The following is a 24,597-nucleotide window of genomic DNA, read 5'->3' as shown; positions in this document are numbered from 1 at the left end:
ATTATAAAATAAAAAAATTGGGAGAGTAGGGGATGATTTCCACAGTGGGAATTCAACAGAGATGCCTAGAACTAGACTACCTAGTAATAACTAGCTAGAGAAAGAAGTTCAATACCAAAATAAGCAGCCAGAAGAAATGGAAGTGGTTGCTTCTGGGAAGAGAAATGAGAAAGCAGGGGACTACTGCGCTTTGCAGAATCCTTTGACTTTCTAAATGACACATCTATGACTTTGATCTTAGGAAGAGATTGACATGCTAAAATGAGAAATGATAGGCAATAGCCATTCAGCCATTCACTCCATAAGCAGTTACTGTATTACGGTACACCAGTCCCTAGAAATAGAGGTAAGGCAGATCTACTCCCTGGTTCAGTTCAGAAGGTCTCTCAACACAGCCTGGAGGGCAGCAATTCAAACTCCTCCCTAGTGAGGGTTTTAATAAAGACAGATGCCTGGATATCTGCCTGTCTTGAATTTAAAGGTTTGTAACTAGTGGCTTCTACTGGCTTGCCCTGGGGTGGCCTTGGAACGGTGTCCTGGGCTTGCTAGCCTCAAGGCATGATGGGACGTGAGCAGGTGGGCACAGACAACTCCTAAAGTAACACTAGCCTCTAACATGGGCAGCCCTGTTTTCTGATGCACTAAAGTGGCCTACGCCTTGTTTCAAGCATGAGGGGGGCTTGTTTCAAGTAGGGGGTTATTGTTCTGGCTGCTTCGCTTGCATGACCTTATTTAAACCTTACAATAAACCTCCCGGTGGCTATCCACTTTCTAGATGAGAAAACTGGAGGCCAGAGAGGTTACATGACTTGCTTAAGGTCACACAACTTGGAAGCAGCAGAATTTAAATTCAAACCTATTCTCAAACATGGGATGAAGACCTACATATCAGTTCTTGCTTCACCATTAACCAGCTGTGATGAATGGCAAGTCCCTTCCCTTCTCAGCGTCTGTTTCATCTCTGAAAAACGGAGAGAGTCTGTACTTTGGTAGTCTATGATAGGATGGGAGAAGCCAATGGGAAAAGGAAATGTGTGAATGTGGTGCAGAGATGAACACTTTCCTCCTCTGAGCCTCAATTTCCTCATCTGTGAAATCGGTATCATAAAAATGCAAGGTTGTTGAGTGTATTAAGTAAGATAATGCATGAAAAGCACTTAGACTTGGTCAGGCATAAGCATGAGGCCTTATTCATTACTATTACTAAGGTGTTTACTAAGCCCCACCCGACGTGGATTCCTGAAAGTTTCCACTTCAAGTAAGGTCAAAGTACTATTTGCAGGAAGAAAAATTATCAAGACAGAAGAAAGGGAGTCAAACAAAATTACTAACAGGAATGTGTACTGTTGCCCTTTATTGGTTTTACATGCAAGTTAGTTTACGAATACTTTCAGGAGCATGTAAGTGTGAAATTGGAAAGCGTCACTGCAGGAATGCCACGAGCCACCACGCTGGCGATATAAAAAGGAAGGCAGAGGGAATGGGGGAGGGCCAGGGAAAGGGAGGAGAAAGGAGAAAGGCAGAAAGGTAAGGAAGGTGAGCCCAAGGTGTGTAAGGACAAAAGACACCAGGCTGGGGAACAAACTGATTTTAAAGTTCAATGCTCATTCATCCAGAATTATTGCTGAATACACGCTCTTATTTGACTTTATAAACATGCCCTCCATTCTCCCGCCTCTGTGTTTTTGCTCAAGCCATGTACCTCTGTGTGAAATTCCAATTCCTAGTTAGGGACACTGCTCAAGGCCCACCTAGTTTTCAGGCCAAGCTTGAGTTTGATTTTGAGAAGAAATTATAAAACATTCATGGTTAATAAGAATACAGAATTTGCCGAAGTCGGTTTGGCTCAGTGGTAGAGCATAGGTCTGCGGACTGAAAGGTCCCACGTTTGATTCCGGTCAGGGGCATGTACATTGGTTGCGGGCACATCCCCGGTAGGGGGTGTGCAAGAGGCAGCTGGTCGATGTTACTCTCTCATCGATGTTTCTAGCTCTCTATCTCTCTCCCTTCCTCTCTGTAAAAAATCAATAAAATATACATTAAAAAAAATACAGAATTTGGGTCAGCAAGTCCTGCTTGGGCTGATGCTCCATCCACTGAGCCAATCCTAAGGCAAGTTTCTTAACCTCTTTCAACCTCAGTTTCCCAGGCTGTAAAATGCAGATATGTAATCACAACCTTCAGGGTTATAAAAATAATGAGATCATGCACGTGTAGTACGTAATCATCTGCTCAATAAATGTCAGCTGCTATTATTTTCTCTATGGTCCACATTCCAGTCCAGTTTTCTCCAGGCCTCGAGTGTAGCTCAACTAGAATTACTGTCCATTCCCACTGTCCCAAAGAGAAGGAACCATGCTTTCATTTATCTCTGAATTTCTGAAAAGAGTCTAGAACACTATCTAGCATGCAACAGGTGCTCAATGAATACCATTTGAATAGAATGCAATGACTATAACATTCTCAAACTCATCTTCATTAATTCAAGTGGAAGAAAAACATCCTCAACAATTGGCCACAGGTGACCAGATGATCATGGCAAGGTTTCCAGTCTTGTTTGATATGAGAGTGAGGCTCTCCAGGAACCCATTTTATGGTGGGGAGGGGACCCTTTTGCACCAATAATGATGAAAACAAACATGTATTGAGGGCTTACTATGCTCCAAACACTACTTAAGTGCTTTATTCAAAAGTGCTTTATCCAATTCCTAAGTCCTTTTTACAGAAGAAGCAACTGTTCCATTTTGCCTAGGATGTGCCTGGGAGGCAAGATTTTCAGCGCTAAAACCAGAAACCATCCAGGCACACTGGGGTGAGGGTACCCCACCACTGAAGCACACAGATGTTAAGTAAATGCCCCAAAGTTAAAAAGTGCTGCCAGGATTATGAACTGTACTGCAGGCAGAGGCAGAGGCGAAGATGAACCCACTGAGACAATAAATTAAGCAGGTTCTAAGGTGGGCTGGACAGCTGGTTTGGCTCAGTGGATGGAGCATCAGCCTGCAGACTGAGGGGTCCTGGGTTCGATTCCAGTCAAGGGCACATGCCTAGATTTCGGACTCAATCCCCAGTAGGGGGTGTGCATGAGGTGGCCAATCAATGATTCTCTCTCAACATTGATGTTTCTATCTCCCTCTCCCTCTAGGGCCCTTCCTTTCTGAAATAAATAAAAATATATTTTTAAAAAATGAAGTGGACTGTCCATCATACTTTCCAGCACAGAGTCTAACACAAGTTGGTACTCAAACAATTATCCCAACCGTGTCCTACTCATGCACTGCCTGTGGCTAAAAACATGAACCTGCACAAGTCACTTAATATCTCTGGGTTCCAGATGTTTGTATCTTCAAAATAAGGGGTCAAATTAAATCACTGATGGCAAATAAATGGGTTCCCTTGCACATGGCAAGCAGAGGTAATTAAGCCACTGCTTCCCACTCTATCTGAACTTGGGCCTCAGAATTTTTCTCACCCCAGCACCCTGGGCATTCACATCCCACATGTAGGAGTTGATACTTAAGCATGATCTCCTAAGCTAGACCTTTACCTTCATAGTCTGTTGGCACTAAACTAGCTTCCTGAGATTGGCTCAGTCTCCAGATTTGGCACTAGACTAACATCCAAGGGCAAGAAGCAGACATATTGCAGCAGCCATGCAAAGGAAGGGACAGTCAGTCCCTAAAGATTGGTCACTCCCTGCGTGCAGTCCAGTGCAGCATGGTGCCCGACAGCAGGGACTCAGAGACCACCTAGACTCAGAATCATGGCTTGCCATTGGCTGGTTGGGTGACCTTGGGCAAGGTACCTAACTTCTGTTTCTCCATTTCCTTAAATATAACATGAGGGTGATAATACCACCTACTTCGTGGGGTTAATATAAGGTTAAGTAGTATATAATATGTGCAAGAATATGTGTGTAGGAACCTTTAGCACATTGTGCTATATGCATTTAATAATTCAGAATTCTCAAACCACTCTCTGAGGTACATTATTTAACAGATGAAGACACTGAGGTTCAGACAGATTAAGTTGCCCAAGGTCACACAACTAGTTAAGCCAGATTCAAATGTTAATTCCAAAGCCTTTGCTTTGCAGTCACACTGCATCTCAGTAAACACTCAAATACTTATAAGAATCGATGACGAAATGTAAGTGCTTATTGATTATATATACAGGGGCCTGCCGACCCGGGAACCTGCTTATTCCTACTGGCACTACTTTCCTACTGAATCTGGACTATCGCCCACTTTAACCCCTTGCCCATCCCCATCATTTGCATGGAGACAGATCATGGCAACAGATTTGAGCATCAGCCTACAGAAAACCAAAACACACTGCTGAGTCTCCACTTTTGAGAAACAGGAGAGGACCTTTGAGATTCTGATTATTGGTCTTTGCCCATCAATAAGGCAAATGTGTTCTTTTCTAGATCTGTATCTTTCAGGGAATTGAGCCAACAGATTAGAGAAAATGGGTAAAGGGATTAAGTACCGAGGTATGTATGTGCTACCTTATCTACCTTACTCCCTAGAATTCTCCTAAACATACTGTACATATATTTTTATTTTGATAATCATATTCACAAAAACACCTATTCTTGCTAACTCTAGAGTTCCTAGCTAATATATTTCTCACCATTCTATTGTGTCCAAAAAGAGTGAGCTGGTGCCCATGTTTCTTTATTTTTTTTATATATATATATATATTTTATTGTTTTACAGAGAGGAAGGGAAAGGGATAGAGAGCTAGAAACATCAATGAGAGAGAAACATCAATCAGCTGCCTCCTGCACACCCCCTACTGGGAATGTGCCCGCAACCAAGGTAACATGCCCGACTGGAATCGAACCGGGGACCTTCCAGTCCGCAGGCCGACGCACTATCCACTGAGCCAAACCGGTTATGGCTGGTGCCCATGTTTCTAATTCATTCCATCTAGTGCCTTATTTTTAAAAACAGAAAAGGTGCTTGTAGAATTTCCAGATGGGACTTGCAGAATTTCACAGTAGTGAAAGAGGCCAGAAATTGGTTCCATTCCTGCCTCTGCCAAGGACTGTAGCTGCAGGCTGCTGGTTGGAGCTGAGCAGGCAGTTTGAAACAGGTGACACAGATTGGTGTGTTCTTTTCAGTGACCTGTCACACTGTAGGACATGACATGAAAAGGTCCACCAACGTCCAAAGAGCAGCAAGAAATAGGATGTTCAACTCTCCAGCTACATTTTTAGAAACCAGTTCAATGGCTCTTGCCTCTCCTTTATAGACGATAAGAAAGAAGTGATCTGGAAAATTACAGATATGTTTTCTCCAAAGGCTCTCTTGTTGCTTCATCAGATAAAGTAGGCTTCATCAAAACCAATTACTCTTTATATTCTAAACAGTTCCTTCCTTTTTAGAACTGTTATACTCATGCCTTTTCAAAGCAAAGCAACCTCTTGGCCAATAACTGTGGCTCGTTCAACTCTATTGCCAAGAGATAAACCCACAGTTATCCAGTCGGAGAGAAGGATCTAGCAAATAAGTGTTTTACCTCTAAAATTTGCTCTGTGAGTGTGTGTATATAAGAGAGAGTAGATAAAAATTTGCCAGGGATGCCAAAACCGGTTTGGCTCAGTGGTAGAGCGTCAGTCTGCGGACTGAAAGGTCCCGGGTTCGATTCCGGTCAAGGGCATGTACATTGGTTGCGGGCGCATCCCAGATGTGGGGGGGTGCAGGAGGCAGCTGGTCGATGTTTCTCTCTCATCGTTTCTGGCTCTCTCTCTCCCTTCCTCTCTGTAAAAAATCAATAAAATATATATATTTTTTAAAAATTTGCCAGGGAAGCAATAAAGGAAAAAGATTAAACTATAGATGCAATCTTATATAAAAGTCTAATACGCAAATCAACTGAAAGTTGGAATGACCTTTGGAACTGGTTGCCTCTTGATTGCCCTGCTGGTAGCCCCACAGATCAGCCCGGATAGCCAGCTGGGCCTAGGGACCCTTCCCATGCACAAATTTTATGCACCAGGCCTCTAGTTTTAACATAAAGGGTTTGGGAACTAGAGAGAGTAGTGGTTAGGGAATCTGGCTTAGAATCTGAAAACTCTGGACTCGGCTTAGTGTTTAACTTGGAGAAAACACTAGGAGAGCCTTCTCTGAAAATGGTGGTAACAGTGCACTGTCTCCAGGGCTGTTATAAGGTTTAAATGAGATAATGTAAATGAAGGGCACACCACCAGGAACAGGCACTATTATTATTAACCAGTGGCCTTTCTTTGCACATCATTTTGCACTGACATTATTTGACAACATTTACAGAGCACTTATGATAACTAGGCACAGTGCCGAGCTGTGGGTTTCATAGGAGAATTGAGTCTTGGGTTGATTATATGAATAATTCAGCCTTATGTTTGGGAGTATTAGTACTCTGTTCAGATTATTGTGAAGACTGGGAAGATGCCTCCTACGAAGGGATTAGTAGTAGCCAACAAATACAAAGTACTCAAAAGGCACACTAACATCAAGGGCAAGCCCCATTAGCCTTGATCACCATCACAAGGGTGAGAGGATTGACCTGAGCCCGTTTCTTCCTCCCCCATTTAGCCACATGCTTGGCGGCCAGCTCTTGCATCCCCTAGCCTAGACCAGGGACTTCGGCTATTCTGGAACAACTATGGAAGGACCCAGCAGCTCAAGGAGCCAGCACTCTAGTTTGATGGTTACGGGAATGTTAGAACAGAGAAAACTAGTCAGACTGGCAGCTATCCTAACAAGGAGAAATAACCCAAAGGAAACTGATAATGCTATTTCTTGATCTAGATGCTGATTACAAGGATGTGTTCACTTTGAGAAAACTCAACAACTTCTACAATTAAGGATTGTGCACTGTTCTGTATGAATGTTATGTTACAATAAAAGATTTTAAATAATGACCGCCCCCTGCTCCATTATTCAAAGCATAAAACCAGCCCTTCCAAATGCATATACCATAACTGGGATACAAACACAACAGGTCAGTCACCTGGGGCAGCAAGCAGCCTCATCAGCTTATCCCACGGGTAAGAAGTAAAATACTAAGGTTTTTGGTAAGACTAGGAGATACATCCAAACAACACCCTTCTCAATCACACAAGTTTACCTCAAGGTTCCTCCTGTGTTCCGTGCCACAGAGTCGACCAGACTCCCGATGACCCTATGAATGAGTGATGGCCACAATGTCCTATTCCCGACAACCCTGCTCAGTTCCTGCAGACTCATACCCGTGGCTTCTTTTATGGAGTCAGTCCATCTCACAGTGGGTTTTTCTCTTCTGCTGCCTTCTATTTTCACCAGCATTACTATCTTTTCCAAAGAACTCTGCCTTCTGAGGATGTGCTCGAAGTAGGAAGCTTCAATTTTGTCATTTTCGCCTCCAGCGATGTTTCAGGCTTAATTGGCTCTAGGACACACTTACTCATCTTTCTGGTGGTCCAAGGTATCAGAGAGCTCTTCTCCAACACCTGACTTCAAATGGATCCAGTTTTTTTCCTGTCAGCCTTCTTCACCGTCCAAATTTCACATCCAGACATAGTAATTGGGAAGGCAAGGTTACCTATCTAAGGTTAATTTTATTTACTGAATTTTTGGTCAGATTTTTATCCTCTCCAACAAGGAGAGAGTACACTTCACTTAAGGGTCAACACCCCTAAACTCTTCATACAACTGAGAGTTAGTCTTTGACATCATTCCTTGTCTTACTCTTTATAACGAGCAAATGTCTAGTTCACCCCTCCTTTCTCCCCAATTTCAATCATTTATCAAGTCAATGAATATAACACAGACCACATACTGGTTTTTTCTTTGAAAGTTTATTTTTATTGTAAAAAAAAAAAAAAAAAAAAAAAAAGCCTATACTTTTTACATTTTTACATTTACCTCTCAGAACATATAATGGTACCAGGTAATGGTGTTATTTTATAAAAAGCCCACCAGCTGCTTGAAATGGCTGCAAATTTTTTTTTTACCATGTTCTGGTAATAAAGTGGTTTGAACTCTTTGGAAAAATTGATGTAATATTAAATAAGTACCAATATTTCAAATTCCCAGCTTAGAAACAAGATTTTTTAAATCAGGCGGAAATTTAGTAAAATTCAAGGCTAAAGGAAAATGTTAATAGAAAAACAAAAGAACAATATTGTAAAAAATAGGATTTTCCCCCCAAGTTAGAAATTTAAAAAATTGCAACCAACCCTCCCCCCATATTTCTCTTAAAAAAGCCACCCAATGCTGAGCACAGGGTCCCCCACACAAGAATATAAATAGCTTGATTTGCAGATCAGCCTCTGGGATCTTACACTGGCCCCAGTTAGAAGTGTTTTTTTTTTTTTTAAAAAAAAAAACTAAGTTATGTTAGGTAGTTAGACACCCACAAATACTGGTATTCAAACAATTTAAAATATCCTGGTTTTGGTATGGCTACCAAAATATAGAAACTGTTCAAGAGGCTTAGGGAGAGAAGGAGTTGGAGAAATATACAAAACCCTCAAAAGGAGGTAAATTAAATACTAGGACACGTGGATAGCAAACACTGTGTACTTGAGGCAGATGCCTGGAGCCGAACACATGTATGAACAGGTTGTTGATCAGAATTACACATATCCAAGTTCTTCATCAGAAACACATAAATACAGGTTCTTGATCAGAAGTGTCTGCACCAACCTTTATCAAATATCATTTGCAGAAAATAGTTGAATTTAGGAACTCATCTGTGCCCTGGGTCTAGTGAGAGACAAAACTTTCAAAGAATGGCCAACTGGGCTAAACGCCAGCCCCCTCTTATTATAGGAGTCACAAAGTCTGTGCTCCCCTCTCATTCATTTCCCCATCACAAAAGCTCCTCCATCTCCTAATGAGTGGATACTTGCACTCCCGGTCACTGCAGAGGCATCGGAGAGGTTGAAATGCTGATTTTTCATCTCTGGAGTAACTAAGTAAAAACTAATAAACCTTCTGGGATCAGGAACATACTTTACTGTGCTATATGTCACATCTAAATCACATTTTCCTTCATTTTCACTAGGATCATGATTTCAAGAGTTGTGAGAATACAAAGGGGCAAAAGGCAGTGATGGGGCCAAGACCATGCCTCCCCATGGCCCCAACACCCTCAAATTTACAGAAGAGAGAAGGCAAAAGTGTCCAGATCCTGGTCATCAAATAGTTACTTCACAAAAACACCAGGCAAGGCAAGGAAAAGGGCAACTTGCTGCTCAATGTTGAATCCCCAACAGTTACCAATACAATCCTTTCCCCCCAAAATCAAATTCTGGTGTGCTGTTAGGAAGACAAGTTAATACAATCATTAAAACAAACAAAAAAACCTCTTTGATGGCAACACATACTAAATATATCTAAATAATTTCCATCTCAGGGCACTAGATGACAACCAGTACCTGCCATTATGGTATGTTACACACACCACAATGACAATTCAGGCAAGAGAGAAACCCCAAACAGCCACGGCCGCCAAGAAGAAACAAAATGTGAAACCCCACTTTACTGGAGACGTGGTTCACTGAAGTCAACATCCTAATAATGGGAGGTCCTGGGGGCAGAGAACAAACACAAAAGGCCCAGGCAACTTTTGATGAACAGCACTCTTTATCCTGTTTTTAAATGAAACTCCATCGCCAGAATAAAAAATGAAAAAAATAGATTATAAATTAAAACAAAAATATATCTGTACAAGTCTTTACTCTGAGTCAGTAAGGTTTGGTCTCTGTCGAAGGCAGGACTTCAGAGGTGATGTACCTGTGATCACAGCCCCATGACTTGCGACTTGTGTTGGGGTGTGTACATAGAGAGACAACACGAAGGGAATCACTTGAGACCAAGGGAGCTATGTACAAAGGTTTCTTAGGACATGTCAAGTCTACTCATTGCCCACAGAGATGCTAGCACGTGCTTTAACCCCTAAAACTTGGTAAACATTATCAGGTGGCAACTAGAGTATAACAAACCCCATAACCCAGCAAGTCATTCCTCTCGTTGTAGGAATGAGGAAAAGGGAGCAAGGAGTGATTCTTCCAGTGAATCAGAACTCATTAGGAAGAGGGGGTTCAGTGGCAGCCAGAGCACAGCCTTCTGTCCTCGACCTGGGCCAGACCTCCTGGGCCAGACCTCCAGGAGGCTGCAAGTGCGGACAGCAAGGTTCCATGGGTTTGGAATGGCCAATGTGCAATAATGGGATCGGTGACAAGAGTGCAATTTGAATTATGAGTGAGAGTCTTTTGGTAGCTGCAGACTCTCATTCATCAATCTCCCTCCCAAACTTTAATAGATAACCCAGATAATCAGCCTGTGGCAGGTCTCTTCACCTACTGGGTGAGGGAAAATTAATTGCAAATGAAATTGTCTGAAATGACCATTTCTTGTTTCCAGCTCAAGCTGGAACGACTGTGTGTAAATAAACTACTTGTGCATTAAATAACATTTAAAATAGGGTATCTTCAGCACATTATGAATATGAAATGTCCTTCCCCCCAGCCCCAATTACTTCAGTGCACACAGTCCCTCAGGCAAATTTTTCTGTCGTTCAGCCAGTGGAGTGGATGGCATACGCCAGATGTTCCACAAGGCATTTATTTCTCGGAGAAGGCTGAGAGCCAGCAGAATTAATCTCCTTCTGCTAGGACCTCTGCCCCAAGCTTCTGGGGAAACACTGAATTAGGCTCGACAAGGGAAACAGATACATGATCCGCTAATCAGATTCAAAACATGAAAATCCATTGTTGAGTGTATCCCTTCCTGCTCCTCTTCATGGTAGAAACACGTAAAGATAATAAAATAAAATAAAAGTCCCTTCAAACTCAAAGGAAGCTTGGGGGGGGGGGGGGGGATGACAACAAAGCCCAGAGTTAAATTTCCAATATGCCTGAAAATAAAATCGTCTTATGTGACTGATGAGGGGAAGAAGTCGAGGAAGCAAAGAATGAAACAGAGATGGGAGCGACTGGCCACGAAAGTGCCTTGCAGAATCCACAACAGTGTTTTTCATAGTCCAAGGCCAAGGAGCAATTCCCAAGTTAAAAACTTTCTATTAAAAAGAAAACCAAAAACCACTTCAGAAAAAGGTCAAGGGAAGTAGCGCACTGTAGAAAGTCAAGCCGCTGACCTCCGGCGGATCACAAAGAGCCCACGATGAAGCTGGCCCAAGTAAATCCTCATCTTGGTGCTGTCACTGGTCTTTCTCACCCAGATCTGCAGAGAGGGAAAGAGAAAGGCTGAGAATGCAAAGTCTTCCAGAGCATAAAAATATTTGCATAAATTAGGTGTGGGCAGAAAACTGGCAACCTCTTCCTGTCAATTTGCAAGGACTTCGAAAGCACCTCCTTGACCTTTGGCCCTCCTAAAGGCACGCCTCTAATGTAGACAGTTGGCATCAACCTTGAACTCATTTCTCCCAGCCATCTCTCTTACACCTTTAAGAAAATGGAGCCCTATACTCAGTGGACCCAGCGTTAGCCTGTGGACTGAAGAGTCCCAGGTTCAATTCCAGTCAAGGGTACATGACCCCCAGTAGGAGGTGTACAGGAGGCAGCCGATCGATGGTTCTCACTCATCAGTGATGTTTCTTTCTCTCTCTTTCTCTGAAATCAATTTAAAAAAAAAATTTTTTTTTAAAGAAAGAAAATGGAAAGCACAATGATACTGCATTCCATTTAGCATTGATCTTAAGGGCTCTTTTTTATTTAGTTTGACTACAAAGTTAATCAACATTCAAGTTACACAGATTCATCACTTTCAATCAAATTAGGAAATATTTTGACAGTCCTTCCCTCCAACCATATCGTTTTCCCACAGAGGAAATAGCATGTTTTGCATTTCACAGGCAGACACTTTCTTCTGTAGAAGTGAGAATGAACCCTGCAGCAGGGGTCTGCCCAGCTGACAAGTGCACTCAATGAGGAAGGAAGGAGAACTGGCACACCTCAACAAGGAGCTACCAGGGGCCAGACACTGTTGGTCAAGTTGAGCTTCCTCCACCTCAGACACTCCTCCTATCCCCCCTCCCCCCCCCCCCCCCCCCCCCCGACAAAGTTAACCCTTTGCACTCCGAACCATTCTGAACATTGGCTACCAGCTACTCTCGACACTACTTTGCGGCGGAAACATGCATTTACAAACCCTCGTATTATTTAATACAATTTTGGAACCAAGTAACGTATTATAATGATATTGGACTTATATGAATTGGGTGACATCGAGGAATGTATATTTGCAAAAAAAACAATATTTTATTGTTTATAATTTTGTACAGTATGATAAGTTTCTAATTGTTATTACTGACAAGATGATATTTACCAAAATAGCTTTCACCAAACAATTTATTCACTAAGAAAAGAATCACTTTTCCGATTTTCTCACTCGTTAGATCTATGTGCACTGCTCGAAGCTTCAAACCAAAATGAGCTCAGCTTTGAAAATCTTTTCCTCCAGATGTAGACTTGTTTATTTGTACTTATATATCTCACTATACAGTGCGCGCTATGTTCGAAAACCGACCTTTCTTCTACAAACTCCCCTTATCGCTCTTTTCAAGTGGCGTCGCAAAGTGCTCAGACCGTCATGAGCACGCATCTCATGTTCTCGTCGGACACAAAACCCACTGACATTTCTTGTATATATCTTAGTAATTTTACGATATTTTGATTTAATTTCTTGTGCCATTTCAAGATAAAACTTCAGGGAAACATGAATGTTTCAAAAAGTTGCGTTGAAATAACTCAATTCCCCGTAATCACTAATAAACTGCAATGTCCCCCGAGAGGGGACATCCGAGTGATATGCTAGAATTCCAATGTCCCGAGAGGGGACAGCGGAGTGCAAAGCGTTAAGTACTAGCATCGCCCCCTTTCATAGAACAGGGAGGCTAAGTCATGTGTCCTATGTGAACCCCAGCATCTGACATCAAAGCCCTTGCTCTTCTCCACTAACCCAGCCCCTGACTCTTTCCATCAGTTCTCTCGTGTGTTTAATTAACATGCAATTAGATGAAGCCAAAAGCATTATTTTTTTTTATCTGCATCCCATATATACAAGTACAAGTTTACAGACATATATTCTCTCTCCCCTGCTTAGTTTTCAGGTTTTTTGTTTGTTTTTTTTAGTTTTCAGGTTTTAAAAAGTTTATTCTCAGTTTCTTTACTGTGACTATTTAGCAACAGACTTTATTTTTAAACCAGTATGTTGAACTTTAAAGTTAAAGACCTTGCATGAATCGGAATCTCTAAGGAACCATTTTCAACTAAAAACTGACCCCAAGGAGGGCTGAACTGGGAAGTCACCAACACGTTCAGATGTGCCCACAAATCTGTACAAAGTAAAGTTATGCAAAGGCCTAGCAGCTCCACTGCCACTTAGGATGTGACCTGAAACATGAGCTGGAATACTTCCAAGAAATGAGAAATATTTTCCTGTCCCCAGAGTTGCGAGCCTCTAATGCACTGAGGCGTCTCCCCTCCCGGAGACATGCCTCAATGCCACTGTTTCCTTGTCAGACCTCATTGACACTCTATTATGTCAAAGGGTAACAATATTCAACACAGAGAAAGAAAAATCTAACTTGCATTTCTATTTTCCTGAAAAATCTTGAAGAGTCAGAGAGAACAGTGCACTACACCTGAAGTTGGGTTTAGGTACTAGGAGACCGCACGCTAGGTACAGCAGTGCACACGGCCACGTGCAAAACTCTGATGTGAAATGACAACACTTGCTGAGCAGCAGGTGTTGTTTATTAGATCGCCTGTTCTGGTTTTGACTTGGCTTGAAGTGAAACAGATCCTGAACCCAGAGAAGAATGACATTCATTTTTCCGGAAGGCTCTCCCTAACTTCTAATAAACAATCATTATGCAAACTAGTCACATTTAAGGGCATTTTCAATTCAGGAAGCTGGGAAAATAGAAGAGGCTTAAGTTATTTCATAATCCAGTTTCATTAGATTTGTTGTGCATTGGTACAAAAGTTAGAGGGTAGACACATAAAAATTAATTTTGCTGCAAACATTTATGGACTGATAAAAGATTGAGCCGAGCCAATCAGCATTAAAGTTTAACTTTTTTTTTTAACTACTAATAATGCAGGTTACACATTGCTGACACCCTCCTAATGAAGGGTCATTCAGAGAACTCACAGGCCAGTCATATCATCCTTGAGCATAACCCTCTGAGATAACTTTACAACCAGTCCCCATCCTAAAGGGGGAAACCAACACCGAAATGGAAGCTCACTGTTCAGAGGCACAACAGGACATGTCAGATTGGAATAACAGCAGGCAAGGAGTAGTGTGTGGGTCAGATCAGACCAACATCCATTTACTGAGCACTTACTGTGTGCCAGACCCTGTGCTAGATGTCTTCACAGCACAAAACAAATCCATCAATACACATAAACATTCTAGAGAAAGAACAGATGTAGATTGAGTATGCTCCATTGTCAGGCTCAGTGTATGGTTACCTTAAAAAGCAGCAGGATTTGAAAGCACAGAAATCACACAGACTTGCCTTTTTGTTCACTCCTGTTGTCTAACAAGTGGTTCCCAACTCAATTACTGCACAGGTAGTTCACAGATACCACAAGGAATACACTATCCACCTGTGCTGCAGTCAAGCAAAGTAAGGAACCCTTCAAGGGTGATTTTGCCTACATGTAGTTTCCGCCTGAAAGCGCTGAATTAGACTCTAACCCACATATAACACATGACTCCACTGCACTTTCTCAGTGGCCTCCCCCCGAGAGCAGGTTGTCACCTTTTGCTTTCCTAAAGGGTGAGGGAGTTTGGTCCCTACCTCATTGGCTCCGACAGAGCTGATCACACAGCTCAGTTTCTGGTTGTCCTTCGACTCCAGATAGATGGCTTGGCTCTTGTGGTACCTGCCAAAAACGGACACAAGTTTATTCCTTTAACCACTCCATTGAAGTATGACTGAAATATAAAGTGCTGTACATATCTTATGATTTCGGGGATAAGTATACACCCGTGAAATCATATCAGCATCAAGGCCATAGACATACAGGGGTGGACAGAAGTCAGTTACAGTTGTGAGTACACAAACCCGGTTTATTTTGTATTACTATTTATTACTATTAACCTGCATTTGCCCACACATGTATTTATCACCTCCCAAAGCTTCACCCTGCCCTCTTTATTATGATTGTTTTTTTGTGGGCGTTTTTGTGGTAACAACATTCAACGTAAGATCTACCCACCTGAAAAATTTTAGGTATAAAATACAGTACTGTTAAAGGCACAGATATTTTTTAGGAAGGAAGGAAGGAAATATCACCAGAATAAAAAATGTAATTAAAGGAGACCTAATTGACATTTGAGAAAGAGTCTGGATTTCAGGTTTAATTTAAAGGCTTCCATCCTTGGGTTAGAGTAGATGATGATCTCCTAATCTTCTAAATTTATATTCCTTGGTCCCTTTGCAGTCAGGAAAGGGGAGGGCAAGAAAAGGGCTAGGAAATTAACTCTATATTTGCTTTTTTTTTTTTAATATATTTTTTTATTGATTTCAGAGAGGAAGGGAAAGAGACAGACAGACACATTAATGATGAGAGAGAATCATCGATCTGTTGACTCCTGCATGCCCCACACGGGGCATGTGCCCTGACCAGTCATCAACCATGATCGGTTTTATAGGTTGACACTCAACCACTGAGCCATGCCCCACACCTAGCTATATTTACTTTTTTACTTGGACTATATGACACAGTTCCAAAAGTAAATTATAATTTTTCAAGGAAAACTTGGTTTCACCCCCCAAAACATTAAAGACTGGGTGGTTAAAACAATAGAAGGGCTTGAAAAACTGGTCTATTATTTTGTATTTGTCCAAATAAATCACCAATAAGAAGGTCAAATCCAGCCTTTACTTTGGCCACTCATTCAACAAACACTCATTAATCACTCACGGTGTACTCTATGTTGGAGGCTGGAGGCAGACAGTGAAGAAAGCAACAAGGTCCCTGCTGCCATGGAACTTCAAATACAATGCAGCAAAGGAGATTAAATAATCACAACTGATCAGCAGTCACTGGGTGATGTGCACCAGAGCATCTAACATGGCCTGGTCGGTCAGGACAGTTGCTCTGAATGTAGTGGACATGACAGACACTCCCCTTTCAGCCTCTATATCTAGTCCCCTGGGCTATAGTTAAGGACGGCCTTTGACTTCTACAACTGCGGGACAAGGCCAAGGATGAAAATGAGGAAGCCAGGGAAAAAGCCCAAATGAGAAATAGCAGCTGCTACAGGATGAAGGAGCAGCTGCTGGATTACAAAAGCAGCTAAACTGCTACTGGCAGCCCTGGCCTGGACCAGTCCCTGTTCAGTCAAGAACATCACCGTTGGTTCATTCTGGCCACATAGACCTGGCTTAACAGACCCACTAACTCAAGTAAGTTCCACCAAAAACAAAATGCATCTCCCAACAAAGCACTGCTTCTTATCATTATTTCCGTAAGAGAAGAAAGCAAACTATTTTGCTGGCATAATAAAGTAATCTACTGCCAAGACATTACAGTAAAGGATGTACTTCACTTCCACAATCAGCTTTTTCCAATCTAGGCTCTAAGCACTCTTTAACCTGCTACTTAGGAGTTGAAAACTCAGGTTTCCAAGTCAACTGAGTTCCTGAAAACACTGCTAAAAGAAATTGAATCCTAAATGCAATTAGAACAGCAAAAGTGGTTTAGATCCAGCTTCAAAGTGGCTTTGGCGAGAGATTAATATTGCAAGGTTCGGCTTCCACAGTGCATGAGGAAACTCAAACTAAAGTTTCCCTCCCTCATCTAATCCAACTGCCCTGTATAAATGGTTAGAATAAAACTATAGCGGGGAGAACATTCACAACTATTGAATAGGGACTGTGATTTATTAGAGTTAAAAACACAAGATAATAGGCAACTAGCCTCAAGTCATTCTGACACTACTTTCTAAATAAAGGAAGGTCATAAATGTGGTGCAAAAGTATATTACTAGTGTGGAAACATGCTCAATAGATTGCTAAATAGAGGAAAATAACTATGTCCATATGTTCCTGTGTTTGTAACAAAACATTTGCATATTACATGTGTATCATACACCCAGAAAAAAATGGTTAATTTATAAATTAAAATGTATATTAAAATTTTAAAAAAATTAAACTAAGAATGGTATTCCTTTTATTGCACAGTTTTCTTTTTTCAAAAATAAACAGGCATTACTTATATTAAAAACTACGTAATATCTTCTTAAGTCATGGTACTGGACAATACCCAAATAAGAAAGATGGGGTAAAAAGAAAATTTAATGTCACAAATTTTATCCTAATGTCTGTTAAAGACACATTAACTCGGGGAGACTATTCAAACAATTCTCCTAAGATATGCTCAGAGGCCAAACCCCCACACACCTGACCGGCTTAAAAGTGAGCATTAGGAGTAAACAATGCAATCCAGTCTCTGAGCCCTGAGATAGGGTCTGGGAGGTAAGTATCTGGCCACCTCCCAGTGTACCTGCTCTGGAATCACCAAATACATGGCGGTGGCTTGAATGTCCACCAATGGTCACTATTTGCTCCTGGAGAACTGGCCAGCCCACTTCCAACCCAACTGATTCGCTGAAGCAGAGTTTTTGGGACCTCCAGGGGATACTTATGTGCCACATCATAATGGCTTTGGGGAACCATCACCCCTGGATATCAAATCTATTAAAATATCTGAATTCAATGAACAAATAAAGTGCTTATGTGGAGGGTGGGATATTTTAAAGATGAAGCTAAAAGTACATAACAACCTTAAAATACAAATTTACTTTCCAATTTCTAAAGACTAATAAAAGAGCAGGAAGAAATTCAAAATATATTTAGACATTAAAAAATGTTCAAAAGTAACATCAATCGAGCTACAGAAGTAAAAATGTACATTATCACTTTTTTGCCAATTAACCCATTTTACAAGCTACAACTCATTTCTGCTGGGGAAAAAAAAAATAATAACTTAAATAGCCTCAGAGGACAAGCCCCAAATGTCAAGCTAACTTTATTACTAATGGAAATTCTGACCTGGGAATCCCTGCAATTAAGCTCTTAGTTTTGCCACTACTGTTAAACCCAATGAACTAGAATCACCACTACTATTACGGAAGAAAGCAATTTCTTTAGAAAGGTGGGTCAAAAAGTGGGGCAGGGAGGAGGTAGAACTTAATTTTGTATCCTACTGGGAATCCTCACATTAAGGTTTCACTTCAAAAGAAAAGACCATGTCACAGCTACAGTTCCTCCAGGAGCCCCAATTCCAGTTGGAAGCATTCACTGTTTTAACAGTGTTGTCAGCTGAAAGCTAGACGGTTAAGTCCACTCAATCGAGTGCGTGACTTCATTTCTGGTTCACATTAGCAGCCCCAGATTTAATGTGAGGAGAAAATCAACAGTCTGCCAGCACCAGCAGTTAGTTATTTTAAAGTATCAGCTACTTTCACAGTACTTCCTAAGAAGGGTCATTAGTCCAAATCAAAATGTGAGGAAAACTTACAGCAGGATATAAAATGCCTTACACGCAGTATGTATAAAACCAAGGCAAAGGGAAGATGCTTATCTTTCAAAACGAAATGTAGCTTGATAAGTGTTCTTGCCAAGATGGGAAGCACGAATCACACTCGTTTTGCTTAAGTCATTTAAAACTCAATGAAACATGTTTTGCCAGAAGTACTTTTGCCAAAATACTCCACACCATTGGAAAGAACATAAAAGTGATTCAGTTGACCTCTCAGCCACAGGCCATGATGCTGAAAAAAGAAAAATGGCAGCCTCCAACTGACAGGGACACAAAAGGCAAAGAGCAGAGCCTGGAGAGATACGAGAAGCCGGTCTGTACCGGTAAACGTGGCGGCCAGGACTCCCATGAACACCTTCCAAATGCAGAAGGCAGGGACCTACTGAAACAAATGTGCTTGAACTTGGACTGCCAAGGCCAAATAAGAGAAACACACAGAACACAAAAGAAAACAAGTCTCAATGTTTAACAGAATAAAAGCAGCTTTAAATTCACTGAAAAAGTAAAATGCTCCCAAAGAGTTTATTTTAAAATTTTCTGGCGCCATTATGAGAAAGACTAAAATTCCTTCAAAATGCTTAGGAGGTCTAACACAGCAAACCTGACCACTCTTTACTGTAGGTCCTTTCTTTATAAAAACAAGAATTTTATTTTACCACACTTTCACCCTTAAGACTTGTCTCATAAAATCGAAGGATTAAGCCTTAGAAAGAGGCAGAACTGAAGCAACACAATTATAAAATGAACATTATTTGAAAGATCATATGGCTTTAGGACTCACAGATCCATAAAAATATTAGTGATAAACCTCATCATTTTTGAAGATGTTTCTTATGTGTGGGCTAGATTTTTAAAGGCTATTTGGTTTTCATTATTTGAAACATTTTTCATTGTATTTTGCCTCCAGTGTGTTAAACTGTTAGTGCCTGCCACCTAGTGGTGGTATGTTCTGGTAACCAATATTAAGAAGATACAAGATTGCCAAACAGCCAAATGAGAAGGACAGGAGACACTAAGATCAGGCTTACAGATAGAGCAAGCCTTCATCATCCACTGGATAATTAACCCACTATAACTAATAAGCATAACTTATTTATTTCAGGCATGACCAGATCACTAAGCATTTCTGCCAATTTCGGGAGTACAATATTATTAAGGTAACTAACACAATGTTGGCTTTCTTTCTTTAAGAAAGCTAAAAAATTTCTAAGTAGCCATTACTCAAATTTTGAAACCTTCCATTAAAAAAATATATTGAATCTCAAAAGGTCATTATAAAGAGATATTATAGAACATACAATAACCCAGGAAAACATCCTGCATATAACCAAGTAGAAAGGCAAAAGAATGCAAGTGTGTCTACCATCCTATATAATAAAAGGCTAATATGTAAATCGACCAAACGGTGGAATGACCAGTCACTATGATGCTCACTGACTACCAGGGGGCAGACACTCAACACAGGAGCTGCCCCCTGGTGGTCAGTGCGCTCCCACGGGGGAGTGCCGCTCAGCCAAATGCTGGGCTCATGGCTGGCGAGCGCAGTGGCCATGGCGGGAACCTCTCCCACCTCTGCGGCAGCATTAAAGAAGTCCAACTGCCAGCTTAGGAGCAGGCCTAAGCCGTCAGTCAGACATCCCCCAAGAGCTCCCAGGCTGGGAGAAGGGGCAGGCTGGGGTGAGGGATCACACCCCCTCCAAATGCAAGAATTTCATTCACTGGGCCTCCAGTGACTTATTAAACTAAAAGTATGCCACATGTGGATAATGAATAACGGAATATATCAGAATTAAAAGAGCTGTGAAAAGGTGATAGAATCCAGGGTGACTTAATATCTAGCATAATGCCTAGTTACAGAGCAGACAGTAAATGTTTGCTGAATGAGTAAATGTATGAACTTTTGGGGTTCTTTCATATTACTCCGTCTTTTTATTCCCAATGGCATGCTGGTGGTGTGAAGATTTCCACCAGTCTTCGATCTAAACTAGCAATGTTTTAGGACACAATTCCCCCAAGAATGTTTCCTAGAACACTCATGCAGCAGGATGACACCGGGGAAAAGGGCCCTCACCAAATAAATAACCTCTGCCAACATCTCAGAATGTTAGCAGAGGTTATGTATTTGGGCATCAGCATAAACCCAGTCTACAGGGACATCACAGAAGATGTAAGGCTGCAAATCCTAGTGTACTAGCAGCAGCATGGAGAAAGGAGGGCTACGTTCTAGAAAAACACAGCCTTCAAAGATCTAACAAGTAGCATCAACCAAATGATTCCTGATGCACGTTTAAATGTGACTCCATATTTATTACTATGTATGTTAAGCAGCAGCCATGCTCTCAAACAACAACTGTAGACAGGCCCAGCTCTCTCTCCAAATGGTTCTTCTGAGATTCTTACGAGTAATCTGTGTTCTTCCACAGCATACCTACCATCTTTTATCATAGTACAATTTGCCATCTTCTATCCGGGCTTCAAATCTCTGGGCTTGAGACTCAGCTGGTGTAGCAGGCAAGTGTTCAGGAGAAGAGGGGGATACTGGAGAAACCAATGAAATATTTCAATGACTAAGCATGTAACAAACATGTGAGTCCGCCAGCTAACATGCTTTAATTGAAATGCTATTAAAAGGTACTAATAATCATAATCATCAATCCTTACAGTTGTAATAAATGGGAATCCAATAAAATTCTTGTATAGTACATCTTATGATCCTCAAAGCAAACCTGTGAGGTAAGCAAGGAGAAGATTAACCTCACTGAACACAGGAGAAACCTGAGGCTCAGGCAGGCTAAGGGATTTGCCCAAGGTCACTTAGAGCAGAACTAAAATCCCAGTGATCCACCTAAGCCCAAAGGGCAAAAATTAGATACATCTTTTTAAATTTACTAAAAATGAAATAATTTCTAGAAATATTTGTTACTAGGTGGAGCAAGTCAAGCTAAGACAGTGCTAGTAACTACGATGGGTTTAAACAAACTAAATTCACACACTCACTCCAAGAACCCCTTTCCCCATCATGCCTCAGGAGGAAATTACTTTAAAAAATAAATTTTAAAAAAAGACTCTTGTTTTCTTCCCCAAGATATGGTGAGTAGAGGGATGTGTGAGTAATCACAGTACTTAAAAGCTTTGCAGTCCAGAGTTCCCTCTAACAGCCCAGCACTGACGCGAGTGCTGCTCTCGAAGGAAGCACCGTGAACACTGGGCCAGCCTCCTCTATCGGCTGGGACTGGGGGCAGCTTGCGAGTTCCTGACCAGAGCCGGTTCCTGAAAAGCACTGCAACAGCAGTGGCTAGTGCTTAACTCCACAAAGCGAGTAATACTGACATGCCCCTCTGGTTTCATTTTCAGAACGGGTGTGTACTTAAATATTATAGCCGATGCCCACACAGAAAGAAAACCGTTACCAGCCAACCAATCAAATGTCTCTTATTATACAATAAATTTAAAGGAAAAGACAAACATAACTTGAACACAGCAGGGTGTTAAAAAAAAAAAAAAAATCAAGAGAGCGTGCACTTAAGGTTCCCCGTGGCTTTCATGATTCCCTTACTAAATGTCAGTGCCAGTTTTATAAAAGAAATCACCACCACCACTCCAGCCCATTTAGACAAATGATGAACACTTTCTTTTTGAAAATGGCAACAATTCCCTGTCAGGTATTCGCATGCTTCTCCAAAAACATGATAAAAAAAAAACTGCACAAATGCCAATAATGTCATGCACTTACCTGGTCTCTTGGGTGACTTAAGCTGTAGAAAGAACAACAAAAAGTCTTAGAGAAAATCACTTCAGATGCAACTTACAGTGTCAAAGGTATCAAACTGATTTAACAAGTAACACGTGAACAAAGTAAAACTGAAAACCATTTCAACCCTGAGATTTCAAATAAATCAAAACTGTACCTTATTTAACGTTCTCAGATCCTCCATGATCTGTTCATCCGTTAACAAGTAGTTTAGCTGGGGTGTTGAGAGTTAAGGAAATGTGTTTGAAAAGCAGTTTCCAAGCAAACAGAATACAACAAAATGGAACCAGTATTTTAGTTTACAAAATGTGACTATGTAACATGACATTTTTACAATGATAGCTCATTTCTTGGAAATTTTTGATTCTCCTACTAACTGTCATGGCACCGGGTATACAGAAGAATTCATACCTCCCATCTTACAAACTTCAGTGATGCAAAGGTGGAATGAGCGTCAACAGGTAACTACAATAATAGTGTGCGCAGCACACAAGAGAACAACTTCATCCTGAACTTATAAAGTGCTTTTGTTCCAAAGATCTGAAGACTTCACTCGGGGTTACTCTTCCCTCGCAATTTACATTCTCAGTTGTAAAGAGAAAGGAACCTGCAGTTATGCCCTTTCCTGATGGCAGACAAATAATTGAACCATTTTATGCAAAAGGCTATTTATTAGATCCTCAAGAGGATGGAAACAATACTTCCCCACAGGTCCTCTTCCCGTTCCCATTTTTATGACTAAAGGGGCTTCCTTATGACTGACTGAAATCTCACTTGCTTTAATTTAACAAGTTTGCAATCCAGGGATACAGATAACTGAGGCAGAAAAGCCAGCTATCACTGTCCTCATTATACAGGTAAAAAAAAATTTAATGCACTTGAAATTTTCAGTTGCCCCTGAATCTCCAAGTATTAAAACAGGTTGAACTTCCAACACAAAGTACCTTACCAAATAACTCTCTCTATAAATCCTAATTGCAGTAGCAATTGAGGACCCTGATCATAAAATGGCAACACCCTGCTTTCCAATCACATACAGTACGACTTTTTTCTGCAGGACAAGAGCCATGTGTATTCTGCCAAATGGATAAGCAAAGGATTCGATGGTCTGAAAGAGGGAAAAGTGATCGAGGCCTGATGCAAATGGATATCAGGAGCAGGTTTTCTCCTCTTGTCTGGAATGGGGACAGGGTCATTTGGTCGCCTCCGCAACTTTCTGGTCATGATGGGTTTCACTTCCATAGAATCTGTGGCAAGAACACATTGGTCAATCTATCCAGTCCCCACTGAAGTGAGAATTTCCATAATGTAAGAATACCTGCCCCAGAGCCACCCAACCACAGTTTTACTGGGGATGTCTATTTAAAGAGGCCATAGAGTCGCAGGCTCTGGGATTAGAAGGATCCTTTGGGCCATCTCTGTGTACTAACTCCTGCTGTTCCCACAGAGGGTGGGTGAACGGGAGCTCACTGGTATACAAGGCTCTTTTCGAGGCCAGTGGCCTCAGTGCCAACTATTTTATATGAGATCTTCATTTACAAAACGAACTCTTTATCTTATTTAATAACCATTTGTAGCTACTTGACTATCAAGAATGATACAATGAAGGCTCATAATAAAGGTCTCTCTTCATTCTTGGCTTTTCTCTGCCAAGTCTGATCTGGGTGCTGACTCCCTTGCCTTAAATCTCTCCTCCCCAGCTACTTCCACACAAATCTCTCCTCTCTTGACATGCCCCTCTGAGGTCCTTTCTGCTGGCCTGCCCCTTTAAATGGTGATCTCTGGAGTCCAGTCAGTCTCAGCCTGTTTTCCCAAGGAATCTCTGATCATCAACTCCAGCTCCACTCACCCGTCTGAAAGGCCACCTGTATCCTACACCACCATATACTCTCCAGGCGCCAAACCAACCCATTTCTTCTTGTTTCACCTCCCAAGGCTGCTGCTTCTTCTGTGTGTCAGGGGCATCACATCTACTCATCCTTCCAAGCCAGACAAAATCTGCCATTTATGACTTGTCTTCCTTAATCCAGGTATCAAATCCAGCTGATAATAGCAATTCTGCCTTTTAACTACCTCTGAACTCTAACCCCTCATATCATCTCCCTCAAAGTGGTCTTCCTACAACCCAAATCAGATCATTTTGCACCTCACTCAAATATCTTAATGGCTCCCTACTCTCTGCAGAATAAAAGCCAAGCCTCATGTCTGCTCCTTCATTCACACGAACCCGGTGTGTGAGCTTTTAGCTATATTGGTACCCAAAGGCACCATACTTTTATGCCTACAAGAC

General features: G+C 41.4%; 2 protein-coding genes across 2 annotated transcripts in view; one reads left to right on the top strand and one right to left on the bottom strand.

Moving 5' to 3' along the window:
* Positions 1-24,597, top strand: part of TAOK3 (TAO kinase 3) — a 500,481-nt gene that overhangs the window by 310,717 nt on the left and 165,167 nt on the right. The gene's annotated exons all lie outside the window — the stretch shown is intronic.
* The window catches only part of SUDS3 (SDS3 homolog, SIN3A corepressor complex component), a 31,759-nt gene continuing 15,515 nt past the window's right edge, over positions 8,354-24,597 (bottom strand). The window contains exons 7-12 of the mRNA XM_084868329.1: positions 23,459-23,554; positions 22,465-22,526; positions 22,290-22,311; positions 20,989-21,094; positions 14,806-14,890; positions 8,354-11,216 (exon numbers count right to left, since the gene is read on the bottom strand). Coding sequence (XP_084724455.1) covers positions 11,118-11,216; positions 14,806-14,890; positions 20,989-21,094; positions 22,290-22,311; positions 22,465-22,526; positions 23,459-23,554 — 470 coding nt within the window. The 3' untranslated portion in view covers positions 8,354-11,117. The remainder of the gene's footprint in view (positions 11,217-14,805; positions 14,891-20,988; positions 21,095-22,289; positions 22,312-22,464; positions 22,527-23,458; positions 23,555-24,597) is intronic.

This window comes from Pipistrellus hanaki (assembly GCF_964339955.1).
Source record: "Pipistrellus hanaki genome assembly, chromosome: 19".
Classification (NCBI taxonomy): domain Eukaryota; kingdom Metazoa; phylum Chordata; class Mammalia; order Chiroptera; family Vespertilionidae; genus Pipistrellus; species Pipistrellus hanaki.
The sequence above is the reverse complement of the archived record's forward strand: the minus strand, read 5'-3'. Positions and strand labels throughout refer to the sequence as shown.